Source organism: Doryrhamphus excisus, linkage group LG10 (genome assembly GCF_037039965.1).
Source record: "Doryrhamphus excisus strain RoL-2023G ecotype Guam linkage group LG10, RoL_Dexc_Guam_v1.1, whole genome shotgun sequence".
Taxonomy (NCBI): domain Eukaryota; kingdom Metazoa; phylum Chordata; class Actinopteri; order Syngnathiformes; family Syngnathidae; genus Doryrhamphus; species Doryrhamphus excisus.
Window position 1 is genome coordinate 18,514,144 of NC_136366.1, and position 23,025 is coordinate 18,537,168.

At 44.4% G+C, this 23,025-nt stretch overlaps 1 protein-coding gene across 1 annotated transcript in view; it reads left to right on the forward strand.

Moving 5' to 3' along the window:
• The first annotated feature begins 2,666 nt into the window (after positions 1-2,666).
• mbd2 (methyl-CpG binding domain protein 2) overlaps positions 2,667-23,025 on the forward strand; it is a 52,329-nt gene continuing 31,970 nt past the window's right edge. The window contains exon 1 of the mRNA XM_058060905.2: positions 2,667-3,106. Within this exon, the coding sequence (XP_057916888.2) occupies positions 2,997-3,106 (110 nt within the window). The 5' untranslated portion in view covers positions 2,667-2,996. The remainder of the gene's footprint in view (positions 3,107-23,025) is intronic.

The window sequence follows — 23,025 nt, forward strand, 5'->3', positions numbered from 1 at the left end:
CAAGAGGCGGGTTACACCCTGGACTAGTAAAATAAAATAAAATAAAATAAGGCTGCACCGCGGACGAGTGGTTAGCGCACAGGCCACACAGGGGACAATGGGTGAGGTTTTATTCACCCTCGGCCATCTCTGTGAGGAGTTTGCATGTTCTCCTCGTGCATGCGTGGGTTTTCTCCGGGTACTCCACTCCCACATTCCAAAAACATGCTAGATTAATTGGTGACCGCAAATTGTCCATAGGTATGAATGTGAGTGTGAATGGTTGTTTGGCTATAGGTGCCCTGTGATTGGCTGGCGACCAGTCCAGGGTGTACCCCGCCTCTCGCCCGAAGACAGCTGGAATAGGCTCCAGCACCCCCATGACCCTCATGAGAATAAGTGGTATAGAAAATGGATGAATGAACCTGGAATAAATAAATTAGGAGCTTTAAAAAAAATCTACTTGAAATACATTAATATTAAAAAAACTTCAACCTGAAATAAATAAATAATTATTAAACTAAAAAATTCACATCCAAACTCATCTCCAGCACTCATGGCTGTTACTTGTTTCATTTATCATGCAACACCCTTTCTCACACACTGACAGGTAAATGACCACGCCCGAACGAGGCTGAAGTATTATTTAAGGAAGATGAAGATCCCACTCTATAAAATAGGGCGAGATCCACCCCAGTAGCATCGCGCTTTGTGGTTGTGCTGCGCTATGCTCTCAAATGTGCCAAGGAAGCTGTCAGTACTGACTGACTGCTGTGGCAGCCCCCGCTACTTCTCAGTAAAAACACAAACTGTACAATACATACCTTTAAAGGGGACCTATTATAATTTTTCGGCCCTTTGTATTGAGTTATTGACTCCAATAGAACAGCTACACACAATAACCAGCACACAAATCTTTAAATAAAACGGTCTGTTTTATTGTATTCGCTGCGGTCATTCATTTCAAAAATTTCATCACAATTGTCCCTTCCCTCGCCACATTGCGCTTCCTATTTCACGACTATACCTTCTATCATGTTTTTTCAAACATGTACTCATTAATAAGGCATGCTGAGTTGAATACAAATTAGTGAATAAATATGCATATTTTAGCAAATGTTATGTTATGTTGTGGCTGTTGCAGGAAAGACTCAGCCACAGCATCACAAAGATGGAACATGTCTAATATAGCGAACATTTACATGCAAAAAATGCCCCCAACCTGCCTGACGACTTGGTGAGTGACCTGCCCCCTAGTGTCCACCACAATGTCATACATTTTCTGTATGATTCCAGTCATTAAAAAAGCATTTTCTTCAGTAAAAATCACTGAATTTGTAGATTTCCTGATCAAATAGGGAAGAGGTAGAAAGTGAGCCTTCTCTGAGTGTGGCTTCTCTCCTTTGTGTACAAGTCCCCCCTACCATCTGAGTGCACACTTAGGAAACATTTTCAGGTATTTTATCGTTTCTATCTTTCATCAACATGGAAAACACCATCTTGTCATATCCGTAGACAAGCAAACCACTCCTCCAGTCCACGATGACGTTGTTCTGATAGGTGTCAGTAATTGTTTGGTGAGACAAGCACCATACTTGATCGCTAGATAAACATGCAGGCTTATTGCAGGCTCAAATCTCACAAATGTGACAATAATAACAACATAATAATCATAACAAAAAGATGGGATACTGCTGTGGCCATAACACATGATAAGCGACTAAAACTCAACTCTGAACCCCTGACGTTACTTCCTGTACCCATTGAGCTCCCACACTAGCACTGGATGAACATTTACTGCGGCACACAGGAGTTTAAATTTCTTATTTTCTCTTGAGTGTAAATGTGACAAATTTTATCTCATGTCTGGGGGCTCTAGTGATGTTAAAAAAATATTTGGAAGGTTGGAACCAGGTTTTCGATGCTCGAACTACAAAGGTATTCAAGTTGTAAATAAGGAATCCTACTTCATGGAAATTCACTTACTATGGTTGTGTCTGGAACCAGTTAACTGTGATAAGGAGGAATACTGCATTATAATTCATTAAAAGTACACAAAAAATACATTTAAAGTGAACAAAACAACAAATATGTATCACCCCTGAATGGTGCGTCTCGTTGGCAATGCAATTATTTTTTAATTTGGCCTATTGGCAAGTTACAGTATCAATTAATTTACAAAACACATGGACCACATCGGGCGCTGAGAAGCTCAGGGAATCTCTTGGGTCTCCATAGTCGGGACTAAACACGGTGAGGTTGAATTTCAGTTTTAACCTGCCAAAATCAGAGTCTTCCAAAAGATGTGTGACAATCCTCTACACACGCAGGAAGATCCCACAGTTCAATTAAGCTGTAAATATGACAACTGAAGTATGTTACCTGCACTCTTCACTTTTAATCATCCATGAATTTTCTATGCCGCTTATCCTCACTAGGGTTGCGGGCGTATGCTGGAGCTCAGATGACTTCAGGGTGAGAGGCAGGGTACACCCTGGTCTGGTCACTTTTAATCAGCGTTTACATGTATGTTTTATAGAATTTATGTTTCATGAAGTGATTTTAGCATGTTGTTCAGGGTGAAAATTGGTTATTATCCTTCACGCGATTCAGAGTGACACCTCAGTGTCAATAGAAGATCTTTGAGAATGTGGCGAGTGAGCGAGAGGGAGAGAGAGTGTGACGTAACAGCCCGCCGTTAGCGCAGCTCGGACTTTGCCGGGCGTTGGCGTTCTTCCGGGGGTAACTGAAACATATTTCGTGACTAAAAGGCAGCTTACTTTCATTCTTCCACTTTTTATGTAACCAAGAAAAAGCGCTATTAGCGGCCAGGGCGGAGTTACAGGGCGAGCCGGCCATAACGTGACATCTGTGACGTTGTGCTTGTTCCGCCTCGGCTGCCTTCACGCTGTCTGTCTGCTGGAGCGCCATTGGCGGCGACCACTCTTCACCACTGTTCACGACTGTTTACCAGTTGACTTGAACGGCTGAATCCTGGGATCCATAAGACGGTGCTGATGGAGAAGAGGAGGTCCGACTGTCCTGCTCTGCCGTCCGGTTGGAAGAAGGAAGAAGTAATCAGGAAGTCTGGTTTGAGTGCCGGGAAGAGCGACGTCTACTACTACAGGTACACTGCCCTGCTTCAAGTATACTCAATTTACTAAATGTACTGTATCAGTGATCAAGTACCCACAAAGATCTCACAAGGAATGATCCTCATGGCGTAAAAGACAGCGACGCTCTGGCTTATTCCTACTGGTGCTGATCAGTCATGTAGGCTTTAAAGCTAACTTCCTGTGTAACCCAACATCACTGAACTAGTACAACATACGATATTACTGTATGACTTTGTAAGTAAACTCTGATAGCAGCTAAGTGTCACACCCTGCCTCTACTGATCACGACCTCTCACATCAGCACACTTCCTCTACAACCCCAGCTTTTCTTACAAAACAACATATATTCACCTGTTCATTTTTTGATTACTCACAAAAGAAGGTGACATTTGTTACCCCAAAATGTGGTAAAATGTTTGGTTAAAAAAAGCACCCTATTTATTTTTGTCATATTTTTATCGATGCCTCACTGATGCTGTTCTTTCATGCTGTTCTCATCCGCTGGAGAACAACCTGGTTTAAAGACAGCTACTTCCCCCTGGCCATCAGACTGCTGAATGCCAAATAAGCCCCTCTACCTGCCCACACGCACACACAAACCTTTAAATTATTATTATCTATTCCAAATTATCAAAATTATTTGTGCAATTTACTGTTTACGCTGTACATTATTGTTACATTGAAATCTATCTATCTATCTATCTATCTATCTATCTATCTATCTGGCAGCCTTTGAACACACCATAGATGTTGTGAAAACTTGTGTATATATCTTTTACACCATGTCTCATGGTTTCATCTTACAGTATCATTCATTTGTGGTGAGTACCACAAATTACATTTATACTTAATGTATATCCATTTATACTTAATGTAAATCAAGTATGTAATGTAGGAGCATCAATATTTTTTTGGCCAGTTGCTGGTGGTCCTCTACTGCATAGGTGGGAGCTAAATATTTGATTACTGACTAATGAAAAAAAAAAACATTGTGCTTGTCATGACATGGTTACACTCAGCAAGATCTACTTCCTGTTCACCATCACAAACATCTGCACGCTGTTACTTCCCCAGCCTGTCTTGTGAAAGTACATCATAAGCTCAGAGCTGTGACTTACTTTTACTTTGGTTTCTGATGTGACTCATCAGTTCCAGTCAGGAAACTAGTCAGAACCTCCACTTACTGGAAGAGCACTAAAACTCAGCTCTTCCAACCAATTCTCATAATGTTTTGTTCAAGTGCTTATCATCATCATTTTCATCTTTATGAAAAAAAAAACAACCTAAAACTCCATTGAGGGTGGTAGTTCTGCTGCTTCACCACAAGAATGTTCTGGGTTCAACCTGAGGCCTGACTGACCTGGAGTGGCACTTTAATTGGAAGATAATTTCCATTAGATTAGAAGTTGAAAACGTACCCTTATTGGGATGTGGCGGCAAGGTGCCGCGACTGCTTGTGTTGCAGAGTCCTCCGGCAAGACAAAGCTGCCTGGCGGATCACTGCAATAGAGTGAGGACTGCTGATACATTTGTTAATTTCCCATTCAACATGTTACCTTTCCTAGTTATGAATAACACAAGAAATGATGAAGCAATATTACAATGTCTTACAATGAAGTTGATGTTTGTAATTCTGTATGGACAAATTGCTGTAAACTGCATGAACACAGGCTGCACGGCAGCGAGTGGTTAGGATGCAGGCCTCACAGCTAGGAGTTTGCATGTTCTCCCCGTGCATGCGTGGGTTTTCTCCGGGGACTCCGGTTTCCTCCCACATTCCAAAAACATGCTAGGTTAATTGGTGACTCCAAATTCTCCATAGGTATGTGAGTGTGAATGATTGTTTTGTCTATATGTGCATTGTGATTAGCTGGCGACTAGTACAGGATGTACCCCACCTCTCTACCCACAGACTGCTGGAATAGGCTCCAGCACTCCCCGCGACCCTTGTGAGGATAAGCGGTAGAAAATGAATGAATGCATGAACACAAAAAACACTGCTGAAAACAGGTACTGGTAACCGTAGAAATAGCACTGCTGGCAAAAACAGCTAAGCAGGGAATAGTGAACACACTCACAAAAACAGATTATGGCCAGAGAGAAGCACACAGTGAGCATGGCAGCCAGGCTGGCAGGAGCTGGTACATGGCAGGACAATCTGGCAACAGGTGCAGAAAAAAGAGGAGCTTAAGTACGCCAGCCAGTAATGGGAATCAGGTGTGTCGGATGACTCCTCCCCAGCGCATCAACATTGTGCTGCAACAAACGACAGACAGCAGCAAGGCAGCATATACAGGACATGACACTGGGGTTACGACTAACAATTTTTCTTAGTTGATTAATGGAAGCTTGCTTTGGTTAATGAAAATGAAGCAAATACAAACAGCCCGACATAACAGAAAACAAAAGTTGATCACTGTTTTTCAAAGTCAAAACTGGTCTGTGACGATGTATTGTTTTACTTAAATAACAAAGGTAATGATTAGGAAATTTAGAAAATATTGACATTTGCAAGGCTGGAATCAGATGATATTTAAATAAAAGAACAGTCATGTACCAAAGTAGATGTTGATTAATTGGTGACAGATAATCAATCATTCATTCATTCATTCATTTTCTACCGCTTATCCTCACGAGGGTTACAGGGGTGCTGCAGCCTATCCAAGCTGTCTTCGGACGAGAGGTGGGGTACACCCTGGTTTGGTCGCCAGCCAATCACAGGGCACATATAGAAAAACAACCATTCACACTCACATTCAGAATCAGAATCAACTTTATTGTCATTGTATTGCATACAAAGAAATTTGAGTGCAACTCCCCGGTGCATTTTGTAGAAAGTAAAAATTAGAATAAGGAAAAGGATAAAAAGAATACAAAGAATAACAATATTAATGTAAAAGTGGCATGTGCAAGTGTAAATATATGTACATCAAAAACAATAACCTATGCAGTAACAAAATGTAGAATTGCAGTCAAAAACAATAACCTATACAGTAACAAGATGTAGGCGGCACGGCGGTCGAGTGGTTAGCGCGCAGACCTCACAGCTAGGAGGTCGAACCTAGCTGTGAGGAACCAGGGTTCGATTCCACCCTAGGCCATATCTGTGTGAAGTTTGCATGTTCTCCCCATGCATGCGTGGGTTTTCTCCGGGTACTCCGGTTTCTCCAGCACCTCGTGAGGAGTAACAAGTCTCATAGTCATCTATGAGTAACAAGATGTAGAATTGCAGTAACCAAAATGTGTAATTTCAGTCAACAAAATGTAGTATTGCACATACAGTAAAGTCTCGTTATATCGATATTCTCGGGAGTCGGAAAAAATACCGATATAACCGGACTATCCATATATCCGATCCTGCACCGAACTGCATTAAAAGTGGGCAATAATGCACTCAACATTGTTCTATAGAATAGAACAATGTCGAGCAGCTTAAATCAATCTTTGCTTAAGGATTTCAATACCAAAAAATAACACGGCGAACGGTGTGTGTGCTGTGCTCTGGTGGTGGAAGTGTGAAAAATAAAGTTGACTGGAAGCAGCCGCTCGCCGTGTTCTTTTTTGGTATTGAAATCCTTAAGCAAAGATTGATTTAAGCTGCTTTTGTATCGATATAAGCTGACCAAATTGGCTGGCGGGAGATGAAAAGGGCATCGTAGTAACCGGATTATCATAATAACCGGGTATCGTGCTAACTAATTATATCATAAAAGACTAGAAATTTCCCGGGAAATGAAAATAGTATCGTAATAAGTAGTAATTCGTTATAACCGATATCGATATAACGAGACTTTACTGTATTGTACCTGAGTTTCACTTGAATGAATGAATCCTATTACACATACGTAAGTCCAGTATTGCACATTTGAAGCATTATTGTACATAACAGTGAGGTGTGTGTTTTAGTAGTGCAAAAATAAGTAATGTTCATAAGTGACAGTTCACAGATAAGCAGGTCAAACAGGTGGTTGCCGGGGTGGGATGCATCCTTGATGATGCTGGCAGCTCTGCTGAGGTAGTGAGAGCTGGCAACGTCCTCCAGGCTGGGCAGAGAGCAGCCAGTGATCTTCTGTGCCGTGTTTATCACTCTCTGCAGCGCTCTCTTGTCTGCTGCTGAGCACCCTGCGTGCCATGCTGTGATGCAGTATGTCAGGATGCTCTCGATGGTAGCTCTGTAGAACATCACCAGCAGCTTCTCCTTCAGGTTGTTCCTCCTGAGCACCCTCAGGAAATGGAGTCGCTGCTGGGCTTTCCTCACTGCCACCGTGGTGTTGGCTGTCCAAGAGAGGTCAGCGAGAGCTGCACGGCCAGGAATCTGATGGAGCTGACCCTTTCCACACAGTCCCCCTGGATGTAAAGCGGGGCTGGGTCCGCTCTGCTCTTCCTGAAGTCCAGGATTAACTCTTGATTTTAGGGTGTTCAGTGGCAGGTTGTTTACTGAACACCACACTGTCAGTCTGTTGACCTCATCTCTGAAGTTCATTCATACCTCAATCATTGGTTCATCAATATTTGCAGCTTTAAAGGGGAACTCCACTTAAAAAAAAATTGCCCAGCATTTACAACCCTTATGTGAAATTGTGAATTTATTTCACTGTGTTAGCGAACAATGCATGCATTGGGACACACCTATTTCGACTATGAAGCCTTCTAAAAAAGCTAACAAAGTTTTAGCATTTTATATACATGCTCTGATCATGCATGAACAAGTACATTGATGATAACATGTAATACTTCCTCTGCACATTTGATTGATCAGAACTAACGCTGCTTCTGTCAACAAGGTAAGATGCCTCCTTCCCCCAGGCAGAATCATGTTGCTGTGTGTTATGTCGATCAGGATATAGTGAAACATACACGTACACACAGAACAGTAACTTACAATGTCCGCTCGGATGCTGACTGGAGGAATAGCATCAATAGTATCTTTCAGCACAAGACGTGTGCTCTAGGGCTGGGTTTAATTATTATTTTTGTAATCGATTAATCTAAAAAATAGATTTTTGATGCATTGATTATGTCACGATGTAGGAGTTAGCCCCCGTGACAGTTCACTTAGTTTCATTTTCGTGTTTAGTTCCTGGCTTATGCTCTTATTTTGATATCCACTTCCTGTCTTGCCTGTTTTCTTGCTTTTGTATCTTCCACACCTGCTTCTAATTTTTACCCCGTCTATTTAGTTCAGGTGTGTGCTCCTTCCGTCGTCAGATCATTGTCGTTTTTCTGTTGGACATGCAAGTGAGTTGTTCTGCTGCATATAGCATCTTCATTAAAGCCATTTTTCCTGCATTTGGGTCCTCATCTATGCATCCTGGGGTCCCAACGCTACACGACCATGCCAAAACGTGACAGATTAATCTAACCATTCATTTTTAAATCCGATTTGATTCGATTCGATTATCTCCCCATAATTTGACCTATATAGCATTCATTCATTTTCTACCGTTTATCCTCATGAGGGTCGCTGGGGTTCTGGAGCCTATCCCAGCTGTCTTCGGGCGAGAGGCGGGGGTACACCCTGGACCGGTCGCCAGGCACTCACAGGGCACAAACAACCATTTACACTCACATTCATACCTATGGACAATTTGGAGTCCCATTTAACCGAGCATGTTTTTGGAATGTGGGAGGAAATCGGGGTCCCCGGAGAAAACCCACGCATGCATGAGGAGAACATGCAAACTCCACACAGAGATGGCCGAGAGTGCAATTGAACTCGAGTCTCCTAGCTGTGAGGCCTGCACGCTAACCACTCAAAAGACATGCAGCCACCTATATAGCAATTAATGCAAATTTATCACCATGAATAAAACACAACAAAAAATTTCTTCTTTCCAATATATTTTTATTAACAAGTTAAAAAAATAATTGTATTGAACAATACAACAATACAGTTCACAATTGAATCCTATATTAACAAAATAATAAATTAAACTTTCTTTCAATAAATACAACTATTGTGCAAAAAACAAACAAAACATTGGCTGTTCCTGCAACTCCACAGCGACTTATAAATGAAAAAAATATATAGCCACAGACAGCCACAAGAGGGCACTCTAGACTTTTGCACCGATAGCTCAACAATTTAATATTTAAACAGTAATGTTAGCTTACAAAGACAACTGAGAACGACAGAACACAAAAGAAAATCATATTCTGCAGACTACAAGCTGCAAGTAGCTGAAAACAGCAGAGAGAAATTTTGGGCATCTCCGTGTGGAGTTTGCATTAAAAAAATGTGGCTAAACAGCAATTGAAAACAACCCCGTGACGTTCATCAGCTTTAATGCCGCGCTTTGCGGTTGCCATCTCTGTCGCCGCTTGCTGCTGTGCGCCAACAATGAAATCCCAGCGGTTGCTGGTGTGGCTTTGTTTGTGACTTTTGACAATTTTGTGACAATTGCCCTCGTCGTATTTGAAGCTGCTATGTTGCGTGGAAAAATGACTTGTTTGGTTGCGCCATTCGTGCCATGAACGCCATTGTAATAATGTAATAATATTATTATTAGTAATAATAATTTTCTCATGTACTTGTTCATTTATTATTGTCTGACTGAGTGACTAGTGGTGTCACTGGCTTAAGTTTTTGTTGTTACCTTCATTTTGGCTATTTTTATGTTCATTCATTCATTTTCTACCGCTTGTTGGAGAAGAAATTCTCCGCAACCTAATTGAGGCCTCCAAGACCACTTGCTTAAGTAAATTTCATCTCCCCAAGCGTATTCGTTCATCTCCACTTACGAGAAGGAATAAAACTCACTCACTAGTAAAAGTTAACATCATGTATTGTAAAATTGGTCAGACAGAATAAAATCACAAAAACATAGGACCCTGTGCTGAGTTTCTCTTCCAATGTCCGCCTGCAGACGGAAAGTCAGGAATCGGAAGGAAAGTCAGCATCCCAGAGCTTTTTGTAACTTGCCTTAGATGGGGTGGAGCTGTGGGTATGTGTGGGGGATGGATCAGCATCCCATTCCCGGACCAGATACTTCCTCCTTCACCCCATTATCGTCATTGCCTCCTGAGTAAATAACCGTAAATACCTAAGGCTCTCCTGGCCTTTTGGTTCTCTCCCAATGAGCTCTGCAAAGATGAAAAGAAGAAACACAACACAGGATGTTGTGCCGTGACCTTCTGTTAGCTGACTCTTGACCTGCACTGGTCAACAGTTTAATTTGATACTCATCTACCCTACATAAAAGACAATTGTTTAAAAAACTAAATTAGACTACAATTCCCCCACAGGCATACCAAAGATACAGAAGGATATTTTCAAGAGTAATTTCCTCCAAAGTGTTTGGAACCACAAACTTCTATTTCCTTCAGCCAGAGGAAATGTGACGTTCTTACTGTCACCCAGTATGGGCGTATCAACCTGGGCTGCGTCCACACTCTTTTTTTCAAACCTTAAGTACACCCATGGTGATGTGTACACCCCGTTCTCAGGACCCCCTTTTGCAGTATCAGCAACCTGTACAGAAAATTTTACTCACCAACCATTGTGGTGCAACAAGTGTCATACATCATTTTCTCCATGACATCCGTGGGAAACAGCTGACATCCAGTGAGTTCAAATGTTGTGAACCTCATCTGGATGTTTACGGCACATCTGACAGCTATATGAGCTAATGGAAGTGCTTCAACCCATTTTTGTATCCTGCATATTTTTGCTATTTTGTTTTTACATTTTTTATTAATTCTTTCAACCTTACCTCAGCTTTATCTATCATCTATGGATGACACCTGTGTGTCCTTGCATGTATCATATATTGTTTACCTAATTGTCCAAGTCCATGTGCCTCATCCGGAGCAGCCGTGCAGAGGGGACAGTGCACCCATCACTGGAAACCCAAACTCCATCCTTGTTTTTACTACCACTCTATGATAGCCAACATTTTTTTTCTTGTGCTGCTTACAACACTATCTAATTATGCCAACTTTGATAACATACCTTCAATTTCTAAAACACTCAACTGCAATTGAATTGTAGCAAGCTACTGCCTGCATTTCCTAGGGAGATAAGATCACCCCCTTTTGCATGTCCTTTATACCTACAACCGGGCATTTTACAGCCTCAAAATGTCCTTATCTTGTTTTCTTGTTGCGATTTTCTATCCTACTCTCTCCACTGTACCAACTCTCAATGTACCACACGCCACCCATACAATATTACCTTTTACCTTCTGAGAGCTCCAGCGCTCTTATAACTCCCCTTAGTTCAACTAAAAGGTCTACTTGTCACTTGCTTTGCCTCCAACACTTCCATGTTCCCATGCTCCTACTGCCTTACCACTGCATAAGCCACTTTCATTGTTAATGACCCCCTGTAGAGGCACTCCGCCTTGGCCTCTGCCACCTTTGGATTTTTGGCCTGTTCCTTCAAGTCAGTTAACATATCATGTGCTTCTTTGTATAAATCCTGTGTCTGCTTGGCATTTCTTAAACTCCTATCAGACCACTCGTTAATGCGGTCGCTGTCACTTTTAGTGAGGGGTCTGTCCACCTCTTTCACGCCGCCCAGACCTGTGAGGAAAGACACACTGGACATTCTGTTATTTACATTCCTTCTTGTCGCTTCCCCATCATTTTCATACATTACCTGTCCGCGTATGATGGTCACTGTTGGAGCTTGTACATGCAATGTGCTGTCTTCAGTCAAGTATGGTGGTGAGTTCTGATCACACTCAGAAGGTGATGTCTTTTTTTTACTGTTCTCAACATATTTACAGCACTCCCTATGGTAAATAACATTACTTGCAACTCCTGTCATTTAGCCATTCTCTTTTTTAGGCCCCATTTTTTAAACATCCCAGCCATTTCATGTTTTTCCAGATCATCAATTTTATTCATCAGGCCTTCTCTCGCTTGTATCACTGATTGATACAGGTTTCTCATATCATAATCTCTGGGCAGTATACCATTTTCTTGTAGTTGTTTAATCATCTTCCTTACCCAGGCTTCTTTTTTTTCCCTTATCTGACTCCAAACCGCTAAAGGTGGCCTCATAGTAAGGCCACACTTCTTCCAACTGTGTTCTCCACACCTTTGTGTGTGCATTTACTTTATCCACGTTAACCTTAATAAGTTCATTCTTATAAGTAAACTCTGTCATCTTCTGCCCTTACTTACCCTACTAGTTTTGCAATTTTTTTTGTTATTTTCTATACACATACACACACGACGTCTTACATTTATACTTCAGTGGGCTTTCACCACAGGTTCAAAACCTTCACTTGGTACTTTAGAAGAATTACTAAATTCTTCTGGGCCTCCAACCCATCTAATGATTTATTTTATACCACAGGTCCGAAACCTCCTTTGGTGTTTTTAGTGGAATTGTTAAAATTTCTCAGGGACATTAACCCAATTTATTTTCTACCACAGGTTCGAAACCTCCTTTGGTTTGTTTAGAAGAATTGATCAAGTTCTTCAGGGCCTTTAACCCAATTTATCTTATACCACAGGTCTGAAACCTCCTTTGTTTTTTTTTTTAGAAGAATTTTTCAAATTCTCCTGGGAAAGTACCCCAGTTTGTCAATTTATTCTGCCTCGTCTTAATAATTGGCAAACAGAAAAGTCCAGGAATATCTTCATGAAGTAACAGCCAATATGAAGAGTTTGAATAAACAGGTCTCTTCTTACCTTTTATATGGGCCGGCCCTGATATTCCAAACACTTTTCTGTCCACCCGAAAAGGTTTTTTTTAATTTTTATTTTTTTTATTTTTTATTTTTTGTCCCGTCCAGCCATTGGGGCAGATAGTATTGTTGATCTAAATGCCCTTACATGCTAGACAGATTTGCTCTGTGTCAGGAAAGGTGTTGGCTACAACTTCCCTGTACCATGAAATTTTATTTGCCGTTATTTGATGTTTTTGTTATGCCATTTGGAGCGACTGGACCGGAGCAAGAAGAAGAACAGAAAAGAAGAAGAGAAAGGTGGGGTGGGGCAGTAGAGGGAGAGACAAAAACAGCAGCAACAAGAATTCCCATAACAACAACAGAGACAAACAGAACAGTTAAATGTCAATGATGGCTAAGGGTCATAATGGAGATGATATCAGTGAAATGAAACAGTTCAACTTACCAGTAGCAATAGTAACAATAAAGACATGAACCATGATAGTAAAATCTCACTGCTTGACATCATTATTACTGTAATAATAGCATACCAATAGCATATAAACATCAGGGATAAAATGGTCGATTGTATAGAGAAGCACCCATGTGCTGTGAGTGTCCATATGGAGGTGTGTTGTGTATGTGAATGCGAGTGTGTGAATGTGTAATTGTCACTGAGAATGACAAAAGGAGAGAGACTGCCTTCTACCACCCAGCAAGCCCCGCCCCGTGCAGCCAGGCCAAGCCCCCACCGCCAGAGATCCTCCGGCCCCGTGGGTGTGGGCAAAGCCAGGGCCGACTCCCCAAGACCCGCCCCCGAAGCAACTCCCCGAAGAGACCAGCAAGAGGCCATAGAGGAGCAATCCCAACCGGCAACAGGGCGCCAGCAGGCCGGAGGAGAGCCGCACCCCCGAGACCAGCGGGAGACCATACCCCACTAGGGCAGAAGGGCATCGAAGGCCACACACCCGTGGGCACAGGGGCGCCCCTGCCAGCCGGAAGGGAGCCCGTCCACGGCCGGAGGCACCGCCCCCCGCCCCGCACACACCCCCAGGAAGCAGAACCCGGGCCGCCCCAGGTAACCCCAGGCCTGACCACCGACATAGGACTGCCCCGGCCAGGACAGGAGAGGCCCGGGCACACTGCCCCATGGAGGACCGGGCGGTATAGATGGAATGCCCTGCGCCAGACCCCCGCAGAGCCCCACCCCCGTATATCTATATGGCCATATACGCACACACACACCCACACACATATATATATATATAATCATAATAAAACTAATCATTATTTATCTAAGTATTTAAAAGAATAAATACATAAAATAATAATAATACACACGCGCACACCCCATCCGCTCAATACACACACACGCAAGCACACACTGTGGACGTCCCCGGGTGGGGCGTCCGGGGCATCACAGGGCGGGGGACCCAGGGGTCCCAGACCCACAACCAGGCCCCGAGCCCAGGGAGGTATGGACTGCCAAGGCATAGCACCCCCAGACTCCCCTCGACCACGGCAGCAGGGCTACGGCAGTGTGGCAGACAAAGGAGCGGGCGAGGGGAGAAGGCCCGCACATGAGCAAGCGGAGGGGGTGAGCAGGTGAGTGGTGAGGCGCTCCACCGCGCCGGCCAACACTCGCCGGGCAGCTCACCCCCGTGAGGGTGAGCCATAGCTCCAAGTCATGGGGAGGCCAGGCACCACAGCCGAGGAGTTAAGACCAGCGCAAGGCCACCGACGGACCCCACCATCCACCGGGAGGGCCAACCGCCCCCCGCCCCCAGAACCAGCAGCGCTCCACCCACGTACCGGAGAACCATCCCCGACGAGCCCTAAGGCAAGATTGGGGATGGGCAAAGACAGGGAGAGCGATGCAGCAGAGCATAGGGCCAGTGGCAGCAGACACCCAAACGCCCGGAAGAGCACCACCCTCCTAGCAGGCCCCACTCCGAGGAGCATGCTCCCCATCCTCACACGCCACCCAGGCAGGATCAGGCCCCCTCCCAACACACAGCCCGGTCCCCGCAGCAGCCACCACAGCGCAACAACCCCAGGCCACCACCGTAGACTTCAGGCCACCAGCAGCGCGGACCCCACCGCCTGGAGGCCGGCGAACGCCCCCCCAAGGGCACGTTTGTGCCCGCGACCCACTACAGACCCAGGGAGGTAGCGCCAACCATGACCCTAGGGCAAGCCCCGGCGTCAGCTGGTTCCAGCGGGACCCCCGGGAAGGCCAGGCAGACCAGACCAAAATATCCTGCAGCCCAGGGTACCCCGAGCGAGTCGCCAAGCCCCAGCAGCCAGCAGGCCATTCGCGGGGGTAGGCAGAAGGCTCTCCGGTCCAGCCCGCTACACCTGTGTGTGTGATGATGGTATTGTGTAGATTGTGCAATTAAAAATAGGCCTGCCCCATATGTGTGTGGTGTATGTGTATGTGTGTGTGTGGAGGGAAGCTGAGCAATGGTGGGTCCCATGCCTGCCCAGATCCCCCCCAGAACTGAGTGTCTAAGGTGCGGTTAAAATTGAAGGGTGACCAAGCCAGAGGAATGCCGAGGACAAAAGGGCATCCGCAAGGAAACCCTTCGCCCCCGGCATAACCAGTTGTAGGCCACCCCCCAAAGTTCTACATGTATGTGAGGTGGTGCAGTGCAGCAGGGAGGACCGGGGCCCCACACACGCCCACCCCGCACTACCGACCAACCGAGCCAGGCAAGCCAGCCGCCCGGAGCAAGCCCTGGGCCACAGGACCCACCCAGCCCATCGTGGCAGCCAGTCCGGCCTGCCAGCTCCCCCCCGGAGGGCCCCACTAGAAATTGTGCCAGCTAGCCACCCCCGGACCACCAGGAGCCGCGGACAAACCACACGCCCGAGGCAGCTCCTACAACCACCAGAACAGCAGGGGCCGCGCCCCGGCAACACATCCGTCACCGTGGCAGCCCAGGGAGTGACACCACAGAGACCGCAGGAGAACCGGGACCCGCATGGGGAAGAGCCCAACCCCGCCCCCCGGGCACGTGAGCCAAGAGTGCCAGGGCGGGAAACCCCGGAGGCGGGAAGACCGCCACCAGACCGGAGACAGAAGGGGCCAACCAGACACCGGCAAATAGCAGGGGCCGCCCGTGAGCCACCGGCCAGTCCCACCCCCCAACCCTTGGTCGAGGCCCCCCCACAACCCAGAGCCCACCACCCCGCCCCCCAAGCAAGCCCCCCGCTAATCCCGGCCAGCGCCGCGCAGGGCACCACCCCAACCGCTATCCACCCCGCTACCCACGCACCCACAGCCAGCCCCCCCACCTGCCCGCCCCACATCCACCACAACCCAGCCACCCCCTTACCGAAGGGAGAGAAGCAGGTAATGCCCCACCCCAGCACCGCACCTCCCCACCCAGAGCCCAAGCTGCACAAACGAGACCCCCCCTCCCGTATGAGCTTACCAGGCGCCCCACCCGGGAAACAGCCACAGCCAGAGGGACGATAGCACACAGTCCCCATAACTCACACATGCCTACCATACACATACGTACAACATACATAAAAATTGAGAATAAAAATAATAAATAAAAATAAAGTAAAGTAATTGATAATAATAATAATAATAGTAATCATAATAATAATAGTAATAATAATAATAACAATAATGGTAATAATAACAATAATGGTAATAATAATAATAATAGTAATAATAATAATAATATTTATTTATAATAGTTATGTATGTATAATAATGATACTACTATTGATACTTAATATATAATAATTTATATATAATATATTTACTAATAATTTAGATCTTTTAGCTATTTTAGATATGATAATAATAAATATATACATGCATACCTACACACACACATATATAGCCATATACATACCTAAGGGGGAAGGCTCTGCAAGGGCAGCGGGGTATAACCACCCGTGCCCACACCAAGGGCAGGGCCAAAGCCTCCCATGCCCACACCCCACGGTCCCACACAGTAGCCAAGCCAGAGCACCCAGGGCAAACCCGGCCCACCCCCAGGGGCGAGGGAGGCCGCGGAGGAACCAGCGCCACCGGACGCACACAGGCCCCCCCCAGCAGCAGCAGGCGCCCACCACCCACAGGATGCAGCTCCCCGTCTACCCACCACCCCGAGGGACGGCCTGCACCACCCCCGGGACGACCACCACCACCCCACCCACGCCCCATCCCCAGATCCGGACAGCCGCCCACCAATCCCCACCAGAACCTCCAGGGGGTCAGCCCAGCAAGAAGGGACAGAGATACACGGCACCCACCCGCCCACCCCCCAGACGCCAGGGCAACCCGGCGACCAAGACCATGCCCCAAGCCAGAGGAACGGGACCGCCAGGGGCAGAGACAGGCACACTCAGCCCTTCGAGAATTAGATTAAGAGATTAGATTAAGAGATTAGTTTAAGAGATTAATTATTGGAGCCCATATAGATTGAAATTCTGACAGTTGTTCTTTGGATTCAGCAGACATTCTCTCAATTGCTATGTGATCTAACAGAAGATTTTTGTAAAAGGCTAGGTTCAGTTTTTTTTGGATTTCCAATTGATAAGAATGTTTTTTTTGGCAATGCTTAACGCTGTGATGAGGAGTTGTGTGTGATTTGTTTCTACGTTGACTGTAGAAAGATCACCCAACAAGCATAATACAGGTGAGGAAGGAATAGAGGTCCCACGTGCCAAAGAAAGGTCTTCGCACACTGCTTGCCAGAAATTACTAATGGGGGCACATGCCCACATGGAGTGTAAATAATCATCTACTACATGATCTGGGCAGTGTACACAGATGTTAGAGTCGGTTAGACCCATTTTAAACATTCTCTGCCCTGTGTAGTGTACTCTATGAATGGTTTTGAACTGAACCAACTGTAGGTTGGGATTTTTTATTAAACGGGACGAATTAAGGCATATTTGCTTCCAGAACTCAGGGTCACAGCTTGTAGATAAATCTACGTTCCATTTGGAGACTGGAACCCCAACGGTGTTGTCACACTTTGACAAAAGAATGTACAACTTGGATAATGTTTGGGGAGCGGATACGTTTAAGAATTGGTCAATGGTGGGATAGCTTTCCCAAGATGTGTTACGAAACCTAGCTCTAATTATGGATTTAATTTGTGAGTATTCAAGAAATGTATTCTGGCTTAACCCATACTGTGTAACAAGGTAAGTGAATGACACAAACTTTCCCCCCCTTATGATATTTTCCAAGCAACTTATTCCTTTGTCATGCCATGTTGTAAAATCCAAGGTTTTTTTTTAAGCAATATATCAGGGTTATTCCAGATCGGAGTGTACTGGCAAGGAGTGAGCGAGGACCTAGTTATTTTTAAAAATTCCCACCAAGCTGTCAGAGTGGTTTTAATATTTATGCTTTTAAAACAATGGTGTTTCCTAAGGATTTGACTTATGAAAGGTAAGTTAAAGATGGGGATTTCTTGGCTAAATGATTGTTCAATGTCTAGCCATAACTGATCCAAGGGGTTAGGTTTTATCCATTTTAAGATTTAAGATACTGTAGCCTATTTGCCAGGAAGTAATTGGAGAAATTTGGCAGTTCTAAGCCCCCACATTCTTTAGATTTTTGTAATGTTTTTAGGCTTATTCGTGCTGGCTTATTTTTCCAAAGAAATGTATTTATATATGAATCTAATGACTTAAACCAAGTTATAGATGGTTTGGTTGGGATCATAGAGAACAGATAATTGATCCTTGGTAATATCATCATTTTCACAGTGGATACTCTGCCCATAAGAGAGATCGGCAAAGTTCTCCAACGTTCAAGATCATCCTCAATCGATTTCAACAGTGGGGTATAATTCAAGTTGATCAGGTCTGACAGCTTGGAGGAAATGTTGATGCCCAAATACCTGATATTCCCTGAACGCAGTGGTATAGAGGGGGTGCTCTGGAAAACGAAATTAATGGGCAATACTATGGATTTAGACCAGTTAATAGAGTAGTCCGAGAAGGTGCTAAAGTTATTGATGAGTGTGATAGCTTGGTGAAGTGAGGAGTGTGAGTTTTTTAGGAAGAGTAACACATCATCAGCATAAAGGCTTATCTTATGATGAACATTCGTTGTGTAGATCCCTTTAATATTTACATGTTGTCGAATTGCAGCTGCAAGAGGTTCAATGAAGATAGCAAACAATGAGGGGGAGAGTGGACAACCTTGCCTAGTACCTCTTTGTAAAGTGAATTCTGGAGAGATCAGATTATTGGTTCGAACGGAGGCCTTTGGGGTGCTATATAATATTTGGATCCACGTTCTAAATGACTCTCCAAAGCCAAATTTCTGTAGGGTTACAAAGAGAAATTTCCAGTTAACTCTGTCAAATGCTTTTTCAGCGTCTAGTGAGACGATTGTGGTTTCCAAATTATGGATGATAGAGTGATCAATCAGATTGGTTAAGCGGCGTACATTGCTAACTGAGTGTCTCCCCTTGATAAATCCTGATTGATCGGGATGTATTGTATGAGGGGTAACTTTTTCCAGTCTTCTAGCTAATACTTTGCATATTATTTTAAGGTCCGCATTAATAAGTGAAATTGGACGATAACTGGAAGGTAATGTTGGGTCCTTTTCTGATTTTAGCAAAAGACTGATTGTAGCAGAGTTCATATATGGGGGTAGGCGTGCATTTTCTTTTATTTCCTGAACCATTTTAAAAAATACTGGGGCTAGCAATGACCAGAATGTTTTATAAAATTCGGCAGGGAACCCGTCCGGTCCTGGTGCCTTGTTATTTGGCATTTGCTGTAGCGTATCATAAAGATCTGTTAGAGAAATGGGTAAGTCCAGGGTTGTCACCTGATTTTTTTTCCAATTTTGGTAATTCTATGGTGCTAAGAAATGTTTCAATGTCTGGAACAGAAAGGTTAATCTGAGGTGTGTATAGTCTTTTATAAAAGTCCCTAAAGACTGAATTAATTTCCTCCGGAAGGTGAGTGGTTACCTTCTGAGTTTCTAATGGAGGAGATTTTTTTCTTTATTAAGTTTTAGTTGGTTAGCTAAGTATTTACCAGATTTATTGGCATGTTCAAACTTCTCCAAACGTAGTCTTTGTAATTGGAACAGAATTTTCTTATCAGTAATTTCTTTTAAATCTAATTTAAATTTTCTAAGATTATTCAGAGTATTCTCATCCTGTGAATCTGCATAAGCGGTTTCAAGGAGTTTGATTTTTTCCTCCAATTCCAATAATCTTTCTTTCTTTTTCTTATATGATGAGTAGGAGATAATTTTCCCGCGCATTACTACTTTTGCTGTCTCCCAGAGAACACAAGCCGAGGTTTCCGGTTGGTCATTAAAATCTAAAAACATTGTCCACTCTCTCTCAAAGTCCTTTAAAAAGTCTGGGTCTTTAAGCAATGATGTATTAAATCTCCAGCATTTAGTAGGTGTACTTGTGGTTTGGTTAGTAAGAAAGAGAGAGACTGGTGCGTGATCACTAATAATGATAGGGTGTATGTGAATATTTGATATGTCAGATAAGATTGAGCTACTTGTTAAGAAGTAGTCAATTCGGGAGTACATGTGGTGCACTGGTGAGAAATACGTATATTCTCTGTGAGTAGGGTGATAAGAGCGCCAAGCATCACAAAGACCAAAATCAGTCATATATTTTTTCAGTGTTGTTGTTGATTGAGACTCACGATGTCCCCCAGCTGGGCTAGACCTATCTACATCTGGATTAAATACCAAGTTGAAGTCCCCTCCCAAGATCAAGCTTGAATCCAGGTGTGCAGAGAGAGAAGAAAAAAAGGTGTGAAAGAAAGAGGGGTCATCAACATTAGGACCATATATGTTGGCAATGCAAAATTTAACATTGTCCACAGATATGTTAATTATTATATATCTACCTTCTATGTCTATAGTATTGTTGAGCAGTGTAAAATTGACCCTCCGGCTAATTAAAATGGCTACGCCCCTCTGTTTGGAGTTGTAGTTTGCTAAGTATATGTGTGGAAACTGTGGTGAGTGAAATGTATGGGCAGCTGCTTTGGAGATGTGAGTCTCTTGCAATAAGACAATGTCTGCTTGGATATTCTTTAGATGGTTAAACATTTTTTTCTTTTTTCTCGAGACCCGACTCCCCTGACATTCCAAGTGACAAATTGCAGTGAGGACATCCTAGACTAGCTTATGATGATATGTGTGTGTATAGTACATGTGCAAGTGTGAAGTATATGTGCCTGTAGGTAATGTAAGCATATAGTACATTAAATATATGCTTAAAGTGCACATGGGCATATTATAATGTAGTCCTCCTGATCTGACTAGTGAAGGTGTAATGTTGGTGTATGCATGTGTGAGATATGCGTGTGTGTAAGTGGCAGTGTTGTAGGTTTATGTGTCAGATGTACAGTACGAGCCACCTGTGTACATGGATGTGTGTCTTTATGTACAATGTTTGTATTTGCGGGTTTGTGATTATGTGAGTGTGTGTGAACTGTATAGACATGCTGGTGCAGAAAACAGACAAGTGACAAACAGGAATATAAGTGAGTGAAAGAGGGGAAAGACAGTGAGAAAGTGTGCGAGACAGGGAGGAAAGGAATGAGGTGACATGCAAGGGAGAAAAATGGGGAGTAATTTGAAGGCAGAGTGCAGGCGTTAACGAGGATGAGCGCGTTATAATATACGAACCTTTATCATGTTGCTATGAAAAAAGTAGGATGTTACCTTACCTTACCAAGCATATTCAGTTACCATGTTAGAATGATTAATACAGCCACGGTGTAATTTCACGATCGCGGTATAGCTGTCCATTAACAAAGAGTTTGTCCACTGTGATGACAGCTCGGCACCCCTCGTTGATGAACTTTTTTCGGATAGGGAACAGGCGACGGCGTCTGTCGAGGATCTCCCTTGGGAACTGGTCGTTCACGCTGAAGTCCGTCCCCTTCAGCTCTCGGCCTCGGCCTTTCACCTGCTCCTTCTGCTTGAAGTGTTCAAATTTTGCCACGATGGGTCTCGGCCTTCTATTTTCTGGCTTCTTGGTTCCCAGGCGGTGGACGCGATGGAAGGTGATGTCCCCGATGACGTCAGCTGGGAGCTTGAGCCGTTGCGCCATGAAGGCCCTTACGGATTCTTCCGGGTCTTCCTCAGATTTCTCCGGAATTCCTGCAAAGACGAGGTTGTCCCTCATGCTTCGAGCCTGAAGGTCCAAAATCGTTTCCTTCATGGACTTGTTTTCCTGGCGTAGTTGTGAAACTCCGTCGGTGAGGGACTTCACCGATTCATGGAGGGTTGCGTTCTCCGTCACCAAGGAGATTATTTGTTTTTGGCTGAAGTCCAGAGACTCACGGATGGCCAAGAGCCAGGCGGCCGTCCAAGCAAATCCTCTTGCCGATGGAATCGAGGATGTCCTTGATGTCTGTGCCTGGTGGCAACGTCCCCCCAGGGGAGTCCTCAGGACGGCTACGCTTGGAGTTCGGCGTCTTGGGTGACTTGCCCATGACGATACTATCGAAGCACCCGTCGATGTACTCCTCCAGATCTTCCAGGTTTGTTTTTTGTGAACTGTAACTTTTCCAGCAGTTAAATATGTTGGTTTATGAAAAGGTTTTTTTTTCTTCTCTGGAGATCACGTCGGGGTCACCATAATTGTTGGAGAATAAATTCTCTGCAACCTAATTGAGGCCTCCAAGACCACTTGTTTAAGTAAATTTCATCTCCCCAAGCGTATTCGTTATTCGTCTCCACTTATGAGAAGGAATAAAACTCACTCACTAGTAAAAGTTAACATCATGTATTGTAAAATTGGTCAGACAGAATAAAATCACAAAAACACAGGATCCTGTGCTGAGTTTCTCTTCCAATGTCCGCCTGCAGCCTCCCGACGATAAGAAGGAAAGTCATCCCTGATTTTTGCATCCTAGAGCTTTTTGTAGATCGCCTTAGATGGGGTGGAGCTGGGGGTATGTGTGGGGGATTGACCAGGATCCCGTTCCCGGACCAGATACTTCCTCCTTCACCCCATTATCTTCATTGCCTCCTGAGTAAATAACTATAAATACCTAAGACCCTCCTGGCCTTTTGGTTCTCCCCCAATGAGCTCTGCAAGGATGAAAAGAAGAAACACAACACAGGATGTTGTGCCCTGACCTTCTGTTAGCTGACCCTTGACCTGCAGTGGTCAACAGTTTAACTTGATACTCATCTACCCTACATAAAAGACAATTGTTTAAAAAACTAAATTAGACTACACGCTTTTCCTCACAACGCGGGGGTGCTGGAGCCTATCCTAGCTGTCTTCAAGGCGAGAGGCGGGGTACACCCTGGACTGGTCGCC